The sequence below is a fragment of the Adiantum capillus-veneris genome, chromosome 22, assembly GCF_014529385.1.
Source record: "Adiantum capillus-veneris isolate H3 chromosome 22, ASM1452938v2, whole genome shotgun sequence".
NCBI lineage: Eukaryota > Viridiplantae > Streptophyta > Polypodiopsida > Polypodiales > Pteridaceae > Adiantum > Adiantum capillus-veneris.
Genome location: NC_140952.1, coordinates 23,071,359 through 23,088,020, shown reverse-complemented (window position 1 = coordinate 23,088,020; position 16,662 = coordinate 23,071,359). Strand labels below are relative to the sequence as shown.

Here is a 16,662-nt window from a genome sequence, read left to right as displayed (position 1 = left end):
CCAACTTTGATATGGTTCCAAGCTTCCCACAGTCTGCTGATGAGTTTGGTTCCTGAGGGTTTGAATTTCATGGGGGAGACAATGATGTCTCTAAGAGATAGGTTGGACCAGGCTTTGTACACCAGGAGGGGAAAAGAGGACACTTTCCTCTTAACCAACAATGCCCAGTAATCCTCGCAATCTATGGACCTGAGGATCCATTTTCCTACCATTCTGGTAGACAGGTATGTGAGGTTCAGAATTCCAAGGCCGCCTTCCTCCTTGGGTGTACAACAAGTGTCCCATGATAGCTTTGGTATGGCTAGATGATCCAGGTCTCCCCCCCACAGGAAGCTCCTTGCCATGGAAAAGACTTTGTTAAGCTGATATTTGGCTGGTGACCAACACGACAAGAAATAGATTAGAAGAGGGTAGAATGTAGTGATTCAACACAAACGCTCTTGAGGATATAGATTTCTGATAGGAGTTCCATCTGTAGAATTTTTGTCTGAACTTCGACAACACCCTGTCCCACCTCTGAGCAAATGTGACCTTAAACCCCATAGGTATACCTAGAAGTCTGAAGACCTGACCATCTTGAATGGGCTTGCAACCTGCATCAGTTATAAACTGAGAGACAGTACTTGTTGAACTTTTAAAACCTGTTTTAGCATGATTTATTTGGGAGCCACTGGCAGTACAGAAGGTGTCCAAACATTCCCAAAACTCTTTCATATAATGCTCTTCATTAGTAATCAGTGAGTTAGTGTCATCTGCAAACTATTGCAGACAGAGATCTTTCTGAGCTCCTGGAATACTGAGGCCTTTCAACTTACCTTTGCAAAGAGGGTCTTGTACCAACCAGCCTAAAGCGTCTGAACAGATTGCATAGAGAAGAGGGGCAATGGGGCATCCCTGCCTTATGGATTTAGTCAAAGCAAAAGAGTCAGTCAATTCACCGTTAATTGACAATCTAGCATAGGCATTTCCAAAAAGGACAATAACAAATTTGATGAAAGATTTCCCAAATCCAATATCATGTAGAGACTGGAAAATAAAGTTCCATTCCATCCTATCGTAGGCTTTGTCAAAATCTATCTTGAAGAAGACAAAGTCTTGACCAGATTCTTGAGCATAGTCCATAGCTTCCCACAATGTGATGATAGCATCTAATATGAACCTCCCTGTGATGAAGCCCTTTTGTTCAGGTAAGATGATCTTGTGCATAATGGGACTGATTCTTCTAGTTAGGGCCAAGGCAAAGACCTTATAGACAAAATTCAGACAAGAAATGGGTCTCCAGTTACCTAGGTCCTCTTTAGCCCCCCTCTTATGTATTAGCCTAATGACACTAGTGTTGGCTGAGGTCGGAAGAGCTCCTAGTCTTAAAGCTTCCTGCCAGATCAGCATGAGAAAAGGAGTGATGAAGTCCTTGAAGACATGGAAAAATTTGTTAGGAATGCCATCCAGCCCAGGGGATTTCCCTTTCTTAAGAGAGTCAATAGAATCCTTCAAGTCCCCTTCTGTGAGAGGCAGGTCCAGCAATCTAGCAAGATCAGGTGTGACCATTTTTTTCCTTGCCATAGCAATCTTCGCTCTTGTGAAGTGTGACCTACCCCTCTTCAAGGGGGAGAAGAGAAAATGTCTTGAGAGTATTCCTTAGCCACAGTGAGATTATCCTGATGAGAAATAGCCATAAAACCAATTTTATCCTTGAGTAGAGGAACAAAGTCTTTGATCTTCTTCTTTCTAAGAAGGGCATACATTTGATCATTAGGTTGGTCTATTTTACCAACCCAATAATCTCCGGTCTAAAGAAGAGAGTCCTTAGCTGCTAGGAGCTCCTCCTGCCTCAACCTTCGTTTAAGCTCTAAGAGGGGGGGGGGGGGGGGGGGGGGACTATTGGTATGGTCAGATCCCTCAAGGTCTGCTATTTGATTCTTAATCATCATCCTTCTGTGGGCCCTAACCTCTCTAGACTTCCTTTTGTAAGATGTCATGAGAGATTGAGTCTCCTTAACAGCCCGATCCCAAGATTTAAAGGCAGATTTGTTTTGCTGAAAGCACTTCAAAAATATATCTTTGATCTTTTCCTGAATGCATATTAGAGCCAGCAGAGACTGATCCAAATGAGGCCAACCAGCCCTAAACATGCATTCTTCTTTATGAAGGTCAAAAATGACAGGAGAGTGATCTAAGAGAAGGATAGAGGCATCTTTTTCACAACTCACCTGCCAATGGTCCCGTAGGAGACTGGCATTCATGTAAAGTCTATCTAGTCTAGCTGCTATGAAACAAGGTCCTTCCTATTTGTTAATCCATGTGAAACCAGTATCACCAGAGATGTCCACAAGTTGCAGTCTGTTGAGCATAGACTCCCATTTCAAATTCTCTTGACCCTGTATACAATGTCCTAGTCTGTTCCACTTGTCATCAATAGACTCCACGATGTTGAAATCTCCTGCTAAAATACAAGGGTTGGGAAGGTTGGAGATTTCTTCCCATATAGCAGTCCTTTCAGAAATTGAGTTAGCAACATAAATGGAAACAATAGTGTAGTTAAAAGGTGCATTTAGAGAGAGAGCAACCCAGTTTTCATTTGAACCTTTATGAACATTTCCAACAAGGTCCTTGTATTTTTCTGCAATTGCCACGGCAGCACCTCCTTTTCCATGTCGATGATCAGTAACAAGCCAAGTGAAGCCAACACCCTATCTATTAAGGTAATCATCAAGGTTTGACCTTAGGTGTTGAGTTCTTGTAAAAAAATCAAATCAGGCTTTAGGTTAGTTTCCACAAGCCAGTTCTTGATAACCTGAGATCTTAAAGGGTCTGTAAGCCCTTTACAATTCAAAGTGAATCCTTTGATTTTAGGACATCTCATTTTTTACTGCTTTTGGAGGGTTTAGCCATAGAGACTGAGAGTCTTGTGGGGTCAATGCTATTTTCTTTCTTCCTTTTGTCTTTGATGAGAGGGGAGAGATTCCTCTTCAGCTGCTGTCATTGCTGTATCTTCAGAAAGGGAAGGAGAGTTCACCATTTTTAGAATATGTTTCTGATCTTCAACTTCCAGCTCTTTGACAAAGGGGTCTTGGGTATCCGTTTCTGGTTGAATAGGGGCTTGTGAATTGGGTACGGTATCTCCTTCACTATCAGAGGAGGATTCTTGTGAAGCTGCACCTCTCGCCATGTCATTGGGGCTGGGAGGAGGGGTCTGGTTTTCTTCTACAGACTTAGACGGGTTGAGTCTGACTTGAGCCTGGGAGTTGGGACCCGGACCTTGAGTCTCACCTTGGTTAGTAGGAGGGGTAGATTCCTTTTCTTGATCTTGGACAGGGTCATCCTCATCAATATCCAAGCTGAAAGGATTATAAACTCTCTGAAGATAAGCAAACTGATTTTGCTTTTTGACAACAGCTTGCTTGTTCTTCTTGGCACCTCTGGTAGCATTCTTTCTTTGTACTTGCTGGAAGTGTTTGTCAGAATCACCTGGAGCTTCTTTCTTACGTTCTTTAGGAGCTAGATCAGGGCAGTTATTAATCAAGTGCCCCTGCTTCATGCAATGAAAACAGGTATTAGGAAGATTCCTGTAGAGTACACTTTGGTTATGTAGCAATCTGCCTGTGGAATTACTAATGGGGATCTCATAAATGAGGTCCTGATTCAAGCTCTATAAGAAGCTAGGGGTCCCATTTTGGATTAATCCCCCCTCGAACTTTTTGACCTAGAACTTCACCTAAGTTGGCACCTAATCTCTCAAGCCAAGGGTAAAACTCCACTAGAAGATCATGAAAGTCTACCCAGACTGGGATTTTTGAGGGTTTGCTATTTCTAGGATTGAAGCCTTCAAACCATTTGAACACAGATAGGGGGGTGTTTTTAATCAGCCATTGACCTTGACTAATGACCTGAAGGGCATCACTAGCTCTGTTAAAAAAAAGCAAAAAATAATTATTAGGGAGATATTGCACATTCAATGGTCTGATATTACGAGGTCCCCAATGTTGATGCATCCACTGCTTCAGAACTACAGCAAGGGGCCTTATGCCATGACAAAGCCCTATGACGACTCTTTCTTGCAGCTGACTGTACCAATTTTGTAGCTCAAAAATTTCTATAACCAGCCCAGTGACTTGTCTAGCATTTCCTTCAACTGGAGAATCACCAGAAAAGGATTGGACAAGAGAGGGGCATATGATATTACGTGAGACAGAAGTTTGCTGGCAGTGGAAGAAGATGCTTGCTGAAAAGCAGGAGCTTGGACAATGGAGGGGCCTGCTTCATTGCCTATGCTCTGAGGTTTGATTTGAGCTTGATGAGCAGCAGGGGCCCGATTATGATTGGGGCCTGCCTCATTGTTGACGAAAGGAACTCCATTTTGAGAGGGGTCAATGTGCTGCCACACGTTGGTGACTTGCATTCCAGCCAGATTGTGAGGAAGTTGATGAACACCAGGAGGTAAACCTGTCTGCAAAATGTGCTGAGGTCGAAAGGAATGTCCAGCAGTCACCATGGCAAATGAAGGGTGAGGAATGGGACTAGAAATCTGATGCGAGGGTAAGTGATTGAAGTCAATGTACCTCTGGGGTTTAGGGGCCACCTGCAGATGCAAAGGATCTATGTTCTGTTGCATGGGGGGCATCCCTTGACCAGGCCTGTGTGCAATAGCCAGGCTTGGTTGCTACTATAAGGGAGGTCTAGGGAGCGCAACCAGCCCATCGCGTAGGGCGTCATGGAGGGCCATCACTCACCCCCGAAGGGGGAGTGCATGAGAGAGGGTCAAGGCACAATGAAAGCTGTGTGCAATACGCAGAGGGAAAGGGTATTGAGGGTGACGCGATAGAATAGTATAGCATCAGATCATGGGTGTCGCCATCGCCAACGCTACCTCTCTGTTCAGAGAGACGTGCTATGCTTAGGACTGCTCCTTTTTGGCATAGTTGCAAAACCATGCACAAAACCAAGCCTTTTGGCACTTTGTGTGTGGTCATGCGTAAAAGCAAAAGACAAAAATGCTTACATTATATAAAAAGGATGAGAACTATGTCTCACGTGACCATAGTTGGTTGGTTGTTATTGTTGTGGCTTACTAATGAAGGGTCTCAATTTGTCAATGCACGCAAGAGTGCTTGGATATTGCTTCATATAACCTTGTTGCAAGAGTTGTCCATTGCAGCACCAAGACAAAGTCAGTGTGGTGGTAAAAAGACGGAGCTAACTTTCATTGTGCTCACTCACAACCTCTGTCTATCATGAAAGCCTCAATTTTCCCTCTCGTTACAACGGTGACGTTACAATTCTTTGTCACTCCCTTACTAAGCCTTTGTTATCTATTATGAATACGTGAACATTGTATGACCATGCCCTCAAGGAGGAAGAGATTGAGAGTTTGACACTTACATGCACATACATTGCAAAGTTTCAACATTGTTATATACTGTCAATACAATGTTCTATTGTGAATTTGTTTAGAATGTTACCCCCAACAATTCTTTAATGCGCCCCTTCCCTCTCAAAAAACCTATTCAATGCACAAACCTTTCTAGTTAATAAGGTATTCATGCTCCAAAGTTAACCCTTGCCTGCTACAAGCCTACATCAACCAGCCTTGCCTTGCTCTACCTCACTCTCTTAGAGACTAGTCACCTCCTCCATATCAAAATAAGCACATATCAAATGTTCTCTCGCTAGCTAATGTGTCAAGGTTGTTTGTAATCTCAGAAGGTTCTTTCTAATTCCATCAAGACAAGAACTTGCTTTTCTTATTGCAATGTTTTCACTCATAGTAGGAATATGCTCTAAATATAGCACTACAATTGCCTAGTACAAGGTTAAAAAGAGAGAGGGATGGATAGGAAATACTTTCATGGTCAACCAAGCTCTTATTTGGACACACCCTCTCGGTTGGATGTAGAGAGGAGAAATCTATTTGATTTCAATTATTTTTTGTCTTCAAGGTTTAGGATGAAACCCCATTAGGGCAATGCCGCATGAAGAGCTTAGTTGAATTGGTTTTGCAAAATGTCAGCACATCAACTCTAGCATGGTTGCAAAATGTACTACAATGTTACAACTAAGCCTTTTTTTCTTTTTATGCAAAACTTACAATCATGAGTTGATTATATTAGCAACCCAACAGAATTACAATTACTAGTCATGTTCGTGCTGAGCCATGACCTCTTCGAGCAACATTAGTACATCAGCTAATAGGGGGGCCACCCTACGGCAAAAGTATATCACTTGGTTGGTTAAGGATTAGACTCTTACCTATGCAGTTCCGATATTGATGTAGTCACAACCTTGTTCCACTCTTCAGAGTTTCTCCATTTCCCAATGGCAACAATTGCTTCCTTGCTTTGAATGATCTCCATGAACCTTGTTGTTTTGAGGACGTTCTTGAAGAGTCGACAGTTCCTGGCCTTCCAAATGTGTCTAAAGTAACATAACCTGACAATTTGTGTACTGATTAGAAGCGGTTGGCTTATGATCACCTTCTGACTCAAGAAGAGATCGTTCTTGCAGAACCCAATCTTCCATGTTATTTGAACCCACTTGCATGCCTTTCCTGCCAGGCCACAGATCCTCGGGCAATCCTTGATGAAAAGGTGGGGAAGGTTCTCACTTGCTCATCTGCATTGCAAGCATCTATCTGGACCAATACCTCTAGCTAGGACTTTCACCCCAGTCGGCAAGGCCCCCCAAAGTACCTTCCATACAAAGACCTTCATCCTAAGTGGCCATTGTGAGCACCAAATGTTCTTTACAATTGTCACCCATCTGCCTCCAGCTATTGCTTGCCCCATTGCATGTTCAAGGGGGAGAACCAATCCAGCGAGGCCATGAGGATGTTGTACACCTCCTTGGTGTGTAGTTTACAAAAAAGTGTCTATCTATGGGCCACTTCCATGCTTTCCAATCAAACCTAAACTCGCAGGTTAGTAGGCAACAACTGTCAACCCGTTCTAAGACTCTATTACTACCAATCTTTTAGTCCCATTGAGATTGAGTTGGGAGGCTAGTTGATATGATCCTTTCTAGTCACTACTACTGTAGTCTCAAAACTAGCCCAGTCGTTGGAGTCCTTTGTTGTTCATCTTTCTGGCTTCCTTCCTCCAAGTAGGGTTCAACTTGAGGCTTCCCGCCTTAGAAAGCCAAGGGGACCAGTGAGATATTGAGTTGTGAAAGTATCTAGTTACATCTCCCCATTCCAAGGCCTTCGCTGCTATGTTGCACTTTCGAGCAGTTAAGCCCCCAAGCTTCAAGTTAGACCACCGAGGGGTAAGCAACTTGTTGTGCAGATCTAGCCCTTTCCATTGGCCACCTTACGAGCACAGTTTGGAATTATCAATCATGGCCTTTGTCATAATAGCCCAGGCTTGATCTTGCTTCGTGATTGCGACCACAAACTTGGCACACTGGGCCTACGCGCGAGTACTAGGGTTTATAATTTCGAGACCGCCTTGCCCCACCGGTCTCGCTATTGCCTCTCAGCTTGCCACTGCCAAGGCAGCGAGTCTTTATTGTTGTTTTTCCAGAGGAATCTTTTCACCGGCTTTAAGAACTCCTTCTAGTTTCATTCGTCTATCTTAAGCAGTGGGCCATTAAATGTTATATATGGGAGGATAAACGAATTGATCACTTTCAATCTGCTCGCGAAAGGGAGAAGCACATACTCCCACCTACGCAACTTGCTCCTTATCTTATCCAACACCCATGAGAATCTTCGCTTGTGGGTTATATCCACCCCCAGAGGGGCTCCCAGGTGCCTAAACACCGTCCCTTTGGACACACTCTCCCTGGACCACATTGCCGGATTGAACGATTCATCTTCTGAGAGGGAGATCAATCTAGACTTTTCAATATTGTATCTCGACCTTGATGCAATTTGCACAATCTCTAGAGCCTTCCTGATCACCTGAGAACAAGCTTTGAGGAAGAGTAGTGAATCATCTACAAATAGCTTCGTCAATATTTGGTCGTTATTGGGGAGGGATAGCCCTCAAATCTCCCCTCTTGAAGCATTGTCTTCGAGCATTGTCACAAGGGGATGAGATCCAATGGCAAACAGAAGAGGAGCTAGTGGGCAGCCTTGCTTAATTGATCTTTTTACCTCAAAAGCCCCCACAATCCGCTCATTAAATAAGAGCTTAGATTGGCTACTAGCACCCAATGTGCTAACCAATCGACACATCCGCGGCTCAAAGCCCAATGATTTCATGACCTCTTCAATGAAGGACCATGTGATCCTATCATATGCTTTATCTAAATCCAATTGTAGTAATTCACAGCTTTTCTTAAAAGTTACAACTAAGCCTCTCATCATAACTAGTCAAACAAGTATGAAAATTTTAAGCTTGAGTGGGATGTATTTTGTTGGAGATGTATCATTAATGGATGGTAGCAAGTAGGAGGAATTGTGTGCTTAAAGTGAACTTTTTATGTTTTAGTTCATTTCAACTATTCTATCCCTTTTGGGTTTTGGACTTTGGGCCACCATAGGCTTTGTTCAAACCGCATGGAAGACACATGCGAGCCTCATAGCCAATCATCTATACTATCCACACTAGTGAGTATTCGAGCTTCATACTAAGCGAACATGCTTGCATAGGGAGTTAGGAAATAATAAGCGTTAGGTATGGTTGTTGGCTCATTGACTATTTGTTGTGCGTAGCAAAGATCATAGCACTCATCTGTGTTTGGTGCAAAAAAGAGGGTGGAAACACTTGGTTTTCAAGGAAGGAGTTTCAAGGGACTTTCTAGTAGTCCCAAAATAAGAAAGGCTTCTTTTTCCACCAGATGGTTTTGGCCAATAGGGATGCATATCCTCTCCTTTACTTCTCCCAATGCCTAATTTGAACCCTTATCGCACATGCATTCACATGTAGTCATTTGTCAATTGCTAGTGAAAGGTTCCCATCCAATAGGTCCAGGGGAAAAAACAACAAATTTGTTATTTTTGAGACAAAGGACGGCTCTTGATGAGTGCTTTAAGGATTCTATGAAGCATGTACCCCTAGGGATTTCATCAATTATCAATCTCTTCTTTGGAATGGAACCAAATCTGAATACTTATGGCTTAAATGGAGCAAATAAATAAATATATTTTTGGCCTCCCAAACGGCATAGCCTTAGTGTTGCCTCACATTTTTTGAGTCGGCCAAAATTCTAAATTTACAAATCTCTCTTCAGAAATAGTTCAGTTGGTGAATGGGCAAGGGTCTTCACTATTATGACAAAGTGAAGGTTCACTTTGCAATTGTTTTTTTTTTTTTTTTTTTAATAGCAAAACTCACAATTGTGAGTGAATTATATTGAAGAGCCCAAAAAATTACAAGGTCTTGTCATGCTCTTGTTGAGCCATGACATCATCCAGGAACTTCAATTACAACGGCTATCAGGGCAGCCACCCCCACCAACCCGCCCTCTCCTCCTCGAAACACAAGGTCCATAATCTTGTCCTTATGAGATCTTTTATTTATCGATGGCCAAGACTTTTCCCCGTCCTAGGCATTCAATCTGCTGACAACAAGGCACACGTAGTCCTAGACCAATCCTCCGAGTGTTGCTTGCGCCCTAGCGTCCATATTAGCACCTTGCTTTCTTGAGTGATTTCTGCGAAGCTTGCCACCTCATAACCTCCTTCAAACACGCGGCGGTTCCTTGTCTGCCATACATTATGTAAGAAGAAGTATCCGACGATTTGAGGGGCAGAATTTCTCCTTTTTCCCCTAGCGCTCAACCGGCATTTTGGAAATTGAAGGTGGCACGATATTAAGCTGAGACACATTTTCCCGGAACACTAACGGCATGGTATTAACTTGAGAGAAAGGAGATCATGCTTGTTATTTTTTAATATTAGGGATGATGGCCACGTAATATATTTCATCTTTTCTCTACTTGACCGTGAGCCACTGACACAAACAGTCCTTTGAGGACTAAGGCTTAAATAGGCTAGAAGTGCATTTTACAAAGACTCTCTCTCTTTTCAGGTTGACAGCGACGGCATGGTACACCCTACAGAAGGAAAGCAAATTAGTAACCAAGATACACTCAAATATCCCCCTCCAAATGAGGATGGACAGCCACCTGTCATGGCTGAAAACGATATTCAGCAGCATGAGAATGCTGAAAATGAGTTGCCTCCTGATATAGAACCTGTGCCTGAGAATGTAGATCATTGGGTACGCAGGTCTACTCGTGTCAGAAGGTTGATACAGCGCTTTGACCCCTCTTTGCATCATGTTATGTTGACAGATGAGGGTGAGCCTCTTACATATAAAGAGGCAAAATCGTGTGAGTTAAGCAGTAAGTGGGAGCTTGCGATGCAAGAGGAAATCAAATCTTTGCATGCAAACAATACTTGGGATCTTGTGCCATTGCCTAAAGGAAGAAAGGCTCTTCCTAACAAATGGGTTTACAAGGTCAAATGTGTTGATGGAAAGCCCAAGTTTAAAGCAAGGTTAGTTGCCAAAGGGTATGCACAAAAAGAGGGGATTGACTTTCAAGAGATCTTTTCTCCTGTTGTAAAGCTTATGACATTGCGTGTCCTTTTTGCTCTCGCTGCAGTGCTTGACTTAGAATTGAATCAAATGGATGTAAAAACGGCTTTTCTTCATGGTGACATTGATGAAGATATCTACATGAAGCAACCTGAGGGTTTTGTAGTTTCTGATAGAAAGGAACTTGTATGCAAACTAAGAAGGGCACTGTATGATTTGAGGCAGTCATCACATCAGTGGTACAAAAAGTTTGATACTTTTATGCTGTCTCAAGGCTTTAAACGCAGCCATTCAGACCATTGTTTGTATACAAAGAAGGATAATGATGAAAGTCCTATAATCCTTGTGCTATATGTAGATGATAAGTTGATTGTTGGGAAGCATAAGTCTACCATTGATGCTCTTAAACGTAGCTGAATTCAGCTTTTGCAATGAAGGATTTAGGTGATGCTGAGCACATCTTGGGCATGAGAATCAAGAGAGATAGAAAGCTGAAATTGCTCTTCTTATCTCAAGAAAAGTACATTGCTAAAGTACTTGACAGGTTTAACATGGCTGAAGCTAAGTCACTTGGAGTACCTTTACCTCCACACACAAAACTTAGCAAAGCCGATTGCCCAAAGGATGACGTGGCAGTGAATGCTATAAAGGGAATCCCTTATGCATCACCTTGTGGTTCTCTTATGTATGCTATGGTTGCCACTCGTCCTGACATTGCCCATGCGGTGGGAGTTGTTAGTAGATACATGTCCAATCCCGGCAAAGCACATTGGAAAGCTGTGAAATGCATTCTAAGATACTTGTCAGGTACACAATCTAGGTGTATATGTTATGGCAAAAGTGACCTGAAGTTGCAGGGCTATTGTGATGCAGATATGGCAGGTGACTTGGATACCAGGAAGTCCACTAGTGGCTATGTGTTTGCTATTGCTGGTGGTGCTGTCTCTTGGTGTTCACGACTGCAAAAAATTGTGGCATTGAGTACTACTGAGGCTGAATATATTTCAACCACTGAGGCTTCTAAAGAGGCCATATGGTTGGGCATACTTGTCAAAGAGCTTGGTATGCTTGCTAGTACTCCTGTCTTGGGATGTGATAGCCAGAGTGCTATCTATTTGGCCAAGAATGCCATGTTTCATGCACGGACAAAGCACATTGATGTGCGATACCACTTCATACAACAGGTATTGGAGGATGGTCTAGTCACCTTGACTAAGTTTCACTCACAGGATAACCCTGCAGATGTTCTCACCAAGAGTCTTGCTAAGGCTCAACATGAGCATTGCATACAGCTGGTGGGAGTTGGTTAACTTAAAGGCGTCCTTTATGCCTTTAAGTGGGAGGTTGTTGGGTTAAAAGCCTAAATAACCCCTTTTTTGTACATTTTTATACTTTGTTCAGGTTCAATATGAACCTGGACACATTTTTTAAAGGTCACTTATAATAAAAGTGGGAAAACCCAAAACACACTTATTGAGTTTTTCCCAAAAACGTGAGCTCTCTCTCTCTCTCCCTCATCGTTCTGCTAGCGCTTCCTCTCCTGCTGGCTTTCGCCACCCCTCTCTGCACACACACTGAACTTCCTCGCGTGCTCTTTCACTTGCACACACCGCCACGCGCTCAACAGGATGAAGGAGCCATAGTTGAGCATTTTGCTCTAGTGGTGGCACCGCAATTGCAGACACGGATTTAAGAGATTTGGACTACACATGGACAGAACTTAAGAAAGCTCTCAAGAAAGAGTATTTTATCGAAGACACGGAATGTGTAACAAAGAGAAGTTCAATGAAATGGGTACAGCAGCATAACAGTCCGCACTGGAATTGTTGAGGGTGTTCGAAAGAAAATTTAATCAACTGTCTACAACCGAGCAAAAGCATTGAACTTGGAGAAAGTGGAGTTATTTGTACAGATTGCAGATCAGACTATACCAAAGAGCTTGGTAGATCTTCTTGAGGATCAGGAAGGTGAGTTGGGCTTGAAGTCAAACTAGAAGGAAGTGATTAAAGCAATCAACATAATAGACAGAAGAGGCTTGACAAATTGGAAGGAGTAAGTACAAGTGCTGATATAATTGAAGAAGATGTACCTATGCAAGCGGAAGAGGAAGATTTGAAGATGATATAGCGAGTTTTGGATGAGCCGGCCCTGCTGCAGCAGGTCATTGGCAGGAGGAGGGCCTCACATCTGAGTTCCTAACAGACTTTTGGGAGCGCTCCTGCCTGATCCAACCTCACAGGCCCATCACTTCGTTTTAGCTGTCTTCAGCTAGCAGGATAATTGTGAAACAGGAGAGCCGGCCTACACTCCACCAACCTGCCACAGAGCTTACACCTCATGAGTGGAGCAATGAGAGCTCTGTTGGGAGCTCATCTGGAGCCTGACTCTTTGGTTCATTTGGAAAACCTGCTTCCGCATCTTCAAGGCCGACCCCATTCCATTGGTGGAGACTGTAAGAGATATATGGCTGGAGCTGAGGATAGTTCAAGCTTCAGGGCAGCTCCGACCATATGCGGGAGCACCGCGAGCATTCCTACGACTTTGGCGTCCAGAGCCTTTCTTCACCATGGTCCATGGGCTCCTAGACGGCACTACCGGCCACCTGTGTGGTTGTTTCCTCCTTTCATCTCCTGATTTAGCCATCATTGTACATCTCTCATTTTTTCATTGGGAGAGTCTCCCCTCATGCTGATGTAGCCCCCTCTTGTCAGGGAAGTTTGTAGCCCTTTGGGCAGTTTCATTAACTAATAGAAGGATCTTTTTCTTAGAAAAAAAGAAACGCCTTACCAAGGTCAACCTGCTAACCTGACTCTAAAAAAAGGGGCAACCAATGGGTTAATGCCAGGGGAAAACAAAGCTTGGGATGGTGTAGAGAGAAGAAACAACTGTTAGCTTGAAGGGTGAAGCAGCAGCATGCAACCTGTGGAAAGCTGTAAGAGGTGATGCAAAAAGCAAGAGGCACGACAGAGATAGGTCACAGGTTGCACCAGCACAAAGCGTTGAACAAAGATAGAGCACAAGGTCAGGGTTGCAACTACTAGAATAAACTACTGTAATGTTGCAGCTGATTAAAACCATTAGAAATAATAATACTTACTAATCAGTAGCATTTCAATAAATGTGTCTTATCTCAAATACTTTATGCTATAGAGATTACCTCCTCATCAGCCCCAGGATAGCCAAAAATTCCAAACGCCTGCCGATAACCTCGCTCATAAATAAAGGAGATTGCTGGATTTCTGGCCAATCAGAGCACATTAAACAAAATTGCTAAGAATTAAAATCTAAGGCCTGTCGGATGATACATGGTGAAATAGCCCCAATGTACATGCCTGTCATCTATGAGAAAAAGAAAGCCTATTACAAGAAAATTGATGGCATGCTGTATAAAAAGCTTTTGTAGAAAGCTCAAAAGTACCTTTTTTAATGAACAAAAGATGAGCTTGTGTGAGGCAATAGAGCTGGTGTGAGTACATATAAGGTTTTACAGCATTTAAAACCATGTTTATAATGCACACTCTGAGAATCCATCTTGCTCAATGTAACATGAACAAGGGCACATATTTTCCCACTGTGGTACAAACGAGCCTCCTACGGATAGAGGCAGACATCATAAGTTGCACATCTGAAGTGTAGTGTATGGCAGATAGTTCACACATACAGTTGCAATTGAAAAATTATCATCCTTCCTTTAGTTGAACCATCTCTAATTTACAAGGCGTACCAGGTGCAACAGGTGAGTATTAATTATAATTCTAATGTTACTGTAAGGCATGCAATGAAGACCAGTTAGCGACACCAAAAAGTACATTGGAGTGATGATTTTCTGCCGTTATGCTCTTCTATCATGCCTTGGTTAACGTTTTTGGAGGTTCTTGATTCTTAATATTGTGCTAGAAGGTGTATGCAGTTGAGCCCACAGTTATGCTTCCCAGGTTCCTAGCAAGTTTCTATTTCCTCCTGAAACAATATTAGACAGAATGCCAAAACAGAATATATTACCTGAACATCTCTGTGGAAGGTTGCATAACTTCTTCATAATCCTTCAGGCCAGCTGTGATGGTCAGGTCCAAATACGTGCCATTGCTGGCATACACTTTATTGCAAGTGTCACATTGAAACCTTACAAACTCAAAAATGTATTAGGAACCAAACGTGCAGAATGGCACAAGAAAAACCATGTGAATATGCTGACTATGACATACTTTTTGGTGCTCTTTTGGCCATCTGGTTGGAGAGGCTTGAAACATATGGGACATGCCAGCAGAGCTAAACCCTTCCCATCTCCTTCTTCAACTTTTTTCACATCCTGAGAGAAACAAAATCATAGTCTGGAGTGTCTCTTTTCTGATGGAGCCTGCAGGGATTATGAGACAGAAATCACATCTTCTTTACAATTTTTTCGTCGATGGCAAAGTGTACTGCCTTAGATTGCTACTATCAGAAATAAAAAAAGCACTACAGGTAGCTGAGACGTGAGCAAAGTTGGTCTATACCTCAACCTGTTATAACTATGCATCCTATTTGAACCCACCATTGGACATACTAATTGTAAAGAGTCTCTCATATACAAGCCGGCTTCAGGTGAGCCTTCTCTACTATTAACCACATTTTCACTCCATGCAGCCTAATTAATAAAGCAATAGCACAGAAGACAAATTCACCGGTAATGTTTCAAGGTATTTTACGTTTCAGGGTTTCTTAGGTTTAGGGATGAAACGTGTCGTTCGTCCTTCACCTAAGAAACACACAATAAGGAATTGCACAAGAGGGGTTGCACATCCCTCGACCAATTTTAGGAGCGATCACCGGCAAATTGGGAAGGCTGCACAGATTGTACAATTCAACAATCAACATCATTATCATCGAAATTTGTGGGAAATGGAAAAATTGGACAAATTAAACAAATTTGTAACTATAGACAAATTGGTGCAACTTGTCCAAGAGATCAAATTAGAAACGTATCAATTTATGGAGCAGATAGGATTAGACAATTTTTTTAGCAGGAGTAAAAGAGAGAGCAAGAGGAGCAGTGGAAAGAAGAGAGAGACAGAAATGAAATGAAATGATATATTAACGTCTTAAAAAGGCCAAAATGACCTATGAGACCAATCCGTTACAAACTGGTGAATCTGATACCGTGTCTAGGTACAAAAAAGAGATACTAAAATGAATCTAGAAGTACTACTAGCTGGAACTGTCTAGGGTATGTGTGACCACTGATACAATGGGTGCCCAATACAAGAGGGTGATATAATGAGTGATGAATCCATCCTCATCTATACTCTCGATGTCGAGATAAGATGGCTCGAATCCTCGGTTAAAGTCTCCTTCGATGTTGTGAGACTCCTGCAATGGTGGCTGCTCCTCAGTCTGTCAAGTGTCAGGTGTGAAAAAATTAGTAACCTGTCTCTGGGATTGTCTCTCTCCAAATCTCCTTGTGAGTGCGCGAATGCGGTGCGTGTGCGGAGAGTGAGAAGGAGTAAACAAAATGTGGGTGGAGCTCTCAAATCTCAGTGTATGAGCAAAATGTGAGAATAAGTGAGCTCTTTATTCTTTGTATATATAAAGAATAAGGAGATAAATGTCTGCGGCCGGACACTGGCCGACGGACACGTGCAAAGCACGGTGAAGTACACCGCCTTTACCTAACATATATGCATCCTCATCAGGAACCACTTGACTATGCATCACCATGTCAGCTGTCACACACTATTGATGTGTCAAAGCCCTGAAGAATAAAGCCAACTTGCAGATTTCAGCCATATGAAAATGCAGTTTCAGCAAGCCACTAACGCTAGGAGAATTCTGCCATTTCAGCGTTTTTCTAGCATGGAAAGCACTACCATTCCAGCGTTTTTTCAGCATTGATAGACCTGCAATATCCGCGTTTTCAACAATACAACAGTTCAGCGTTTTCATCTTCTACATGAACTCCGGCAAAGCCGTTCATTTTCAGCCATAAGGACAGCAGTAAAACAGTCATTTTCAGCCACCAAGACAACCCCGAATTCAGCGATTAGAAGATCACAGATTTCAGCCATCAAGTCATCGTCGTCATCATCGGCATAGTCCAATTGCATCAGTCCATTGCATACGCATTGTACACCTTTGTGCAATCAAAGTTAGACCACTCTCGCCGACGAGAGTGGGGCCTTCGGAGGAGGGTTTTACAACCTCTCGA

General features: G+C 42.7%; 1 protein-coding gene across 2 annotated transcripts; it reads right to left on the bottom strand.

Moving 5' to 3' along the window:
- Positions 1 to 340: 340 nt before the first annotated feature.
- On the bottom strand, positions 341 to 15,353 carry LOC147429034 (uncharacterized). 2 transcript variants are annotated; one of them, XR_015185791.1, is made up of 6 exons: positions 15,167 to 15,353; positions 14,684 to 14,835; positions 14,481 to 14,600; positions 13,636 to 13,717; positions 2,211 to 3,529; positions 341 to 593 (listed from the first exon to the last, which is right to left on the bottom strand). XR_015185791.1 is itself a non-coding variant. In XM_086494905.1 (5 exons), the coding sequence occupies exons 3-5, from the start codon at positions 14,504 to 14,506 to the stop codon at positions 2,921 to 2,923; spliced, it is 717 nt and encodes a 238-aa protein (XP_086351031.1). In that variant the 5' UTR covers positions 14,507 to 14,600; positions 14,684 to 14,835; positions 15,167 to 15,353; the 3' UTR covers positions 341 to 2,920. The 2 variants fall into 2 exon arrangements, 1 of the variants encoding a protein (XP_086351031.1); XM_086494905.1 differs by having other exon boundaries at positions 341 to 3,529.
- Positions 15,354 to 16,662: the final 1,309 nt, after the last annotated feature.

Coding starts and splice junctions, on each gene's coding strand:
- LOC147429034 (XM_086494905.1), bottom strand. CDS start 14,506: ATGCAACCTTCCACAGAGATGTTCAG. Junction 13,718..14,480: donor CCTTCCACAGAGATGTTCAG/GTAATATATTCT, acceptor CTGATTGGCCAG/AAATCCAGCAATCTCCTTTA. Junction 3,530..13,635: donor ATCCTGGGGCTGATGAGGAG/GTAATCTCTATA, acceptor TGCATGAAGCAG/GGGCACTTGATTAATAACTG.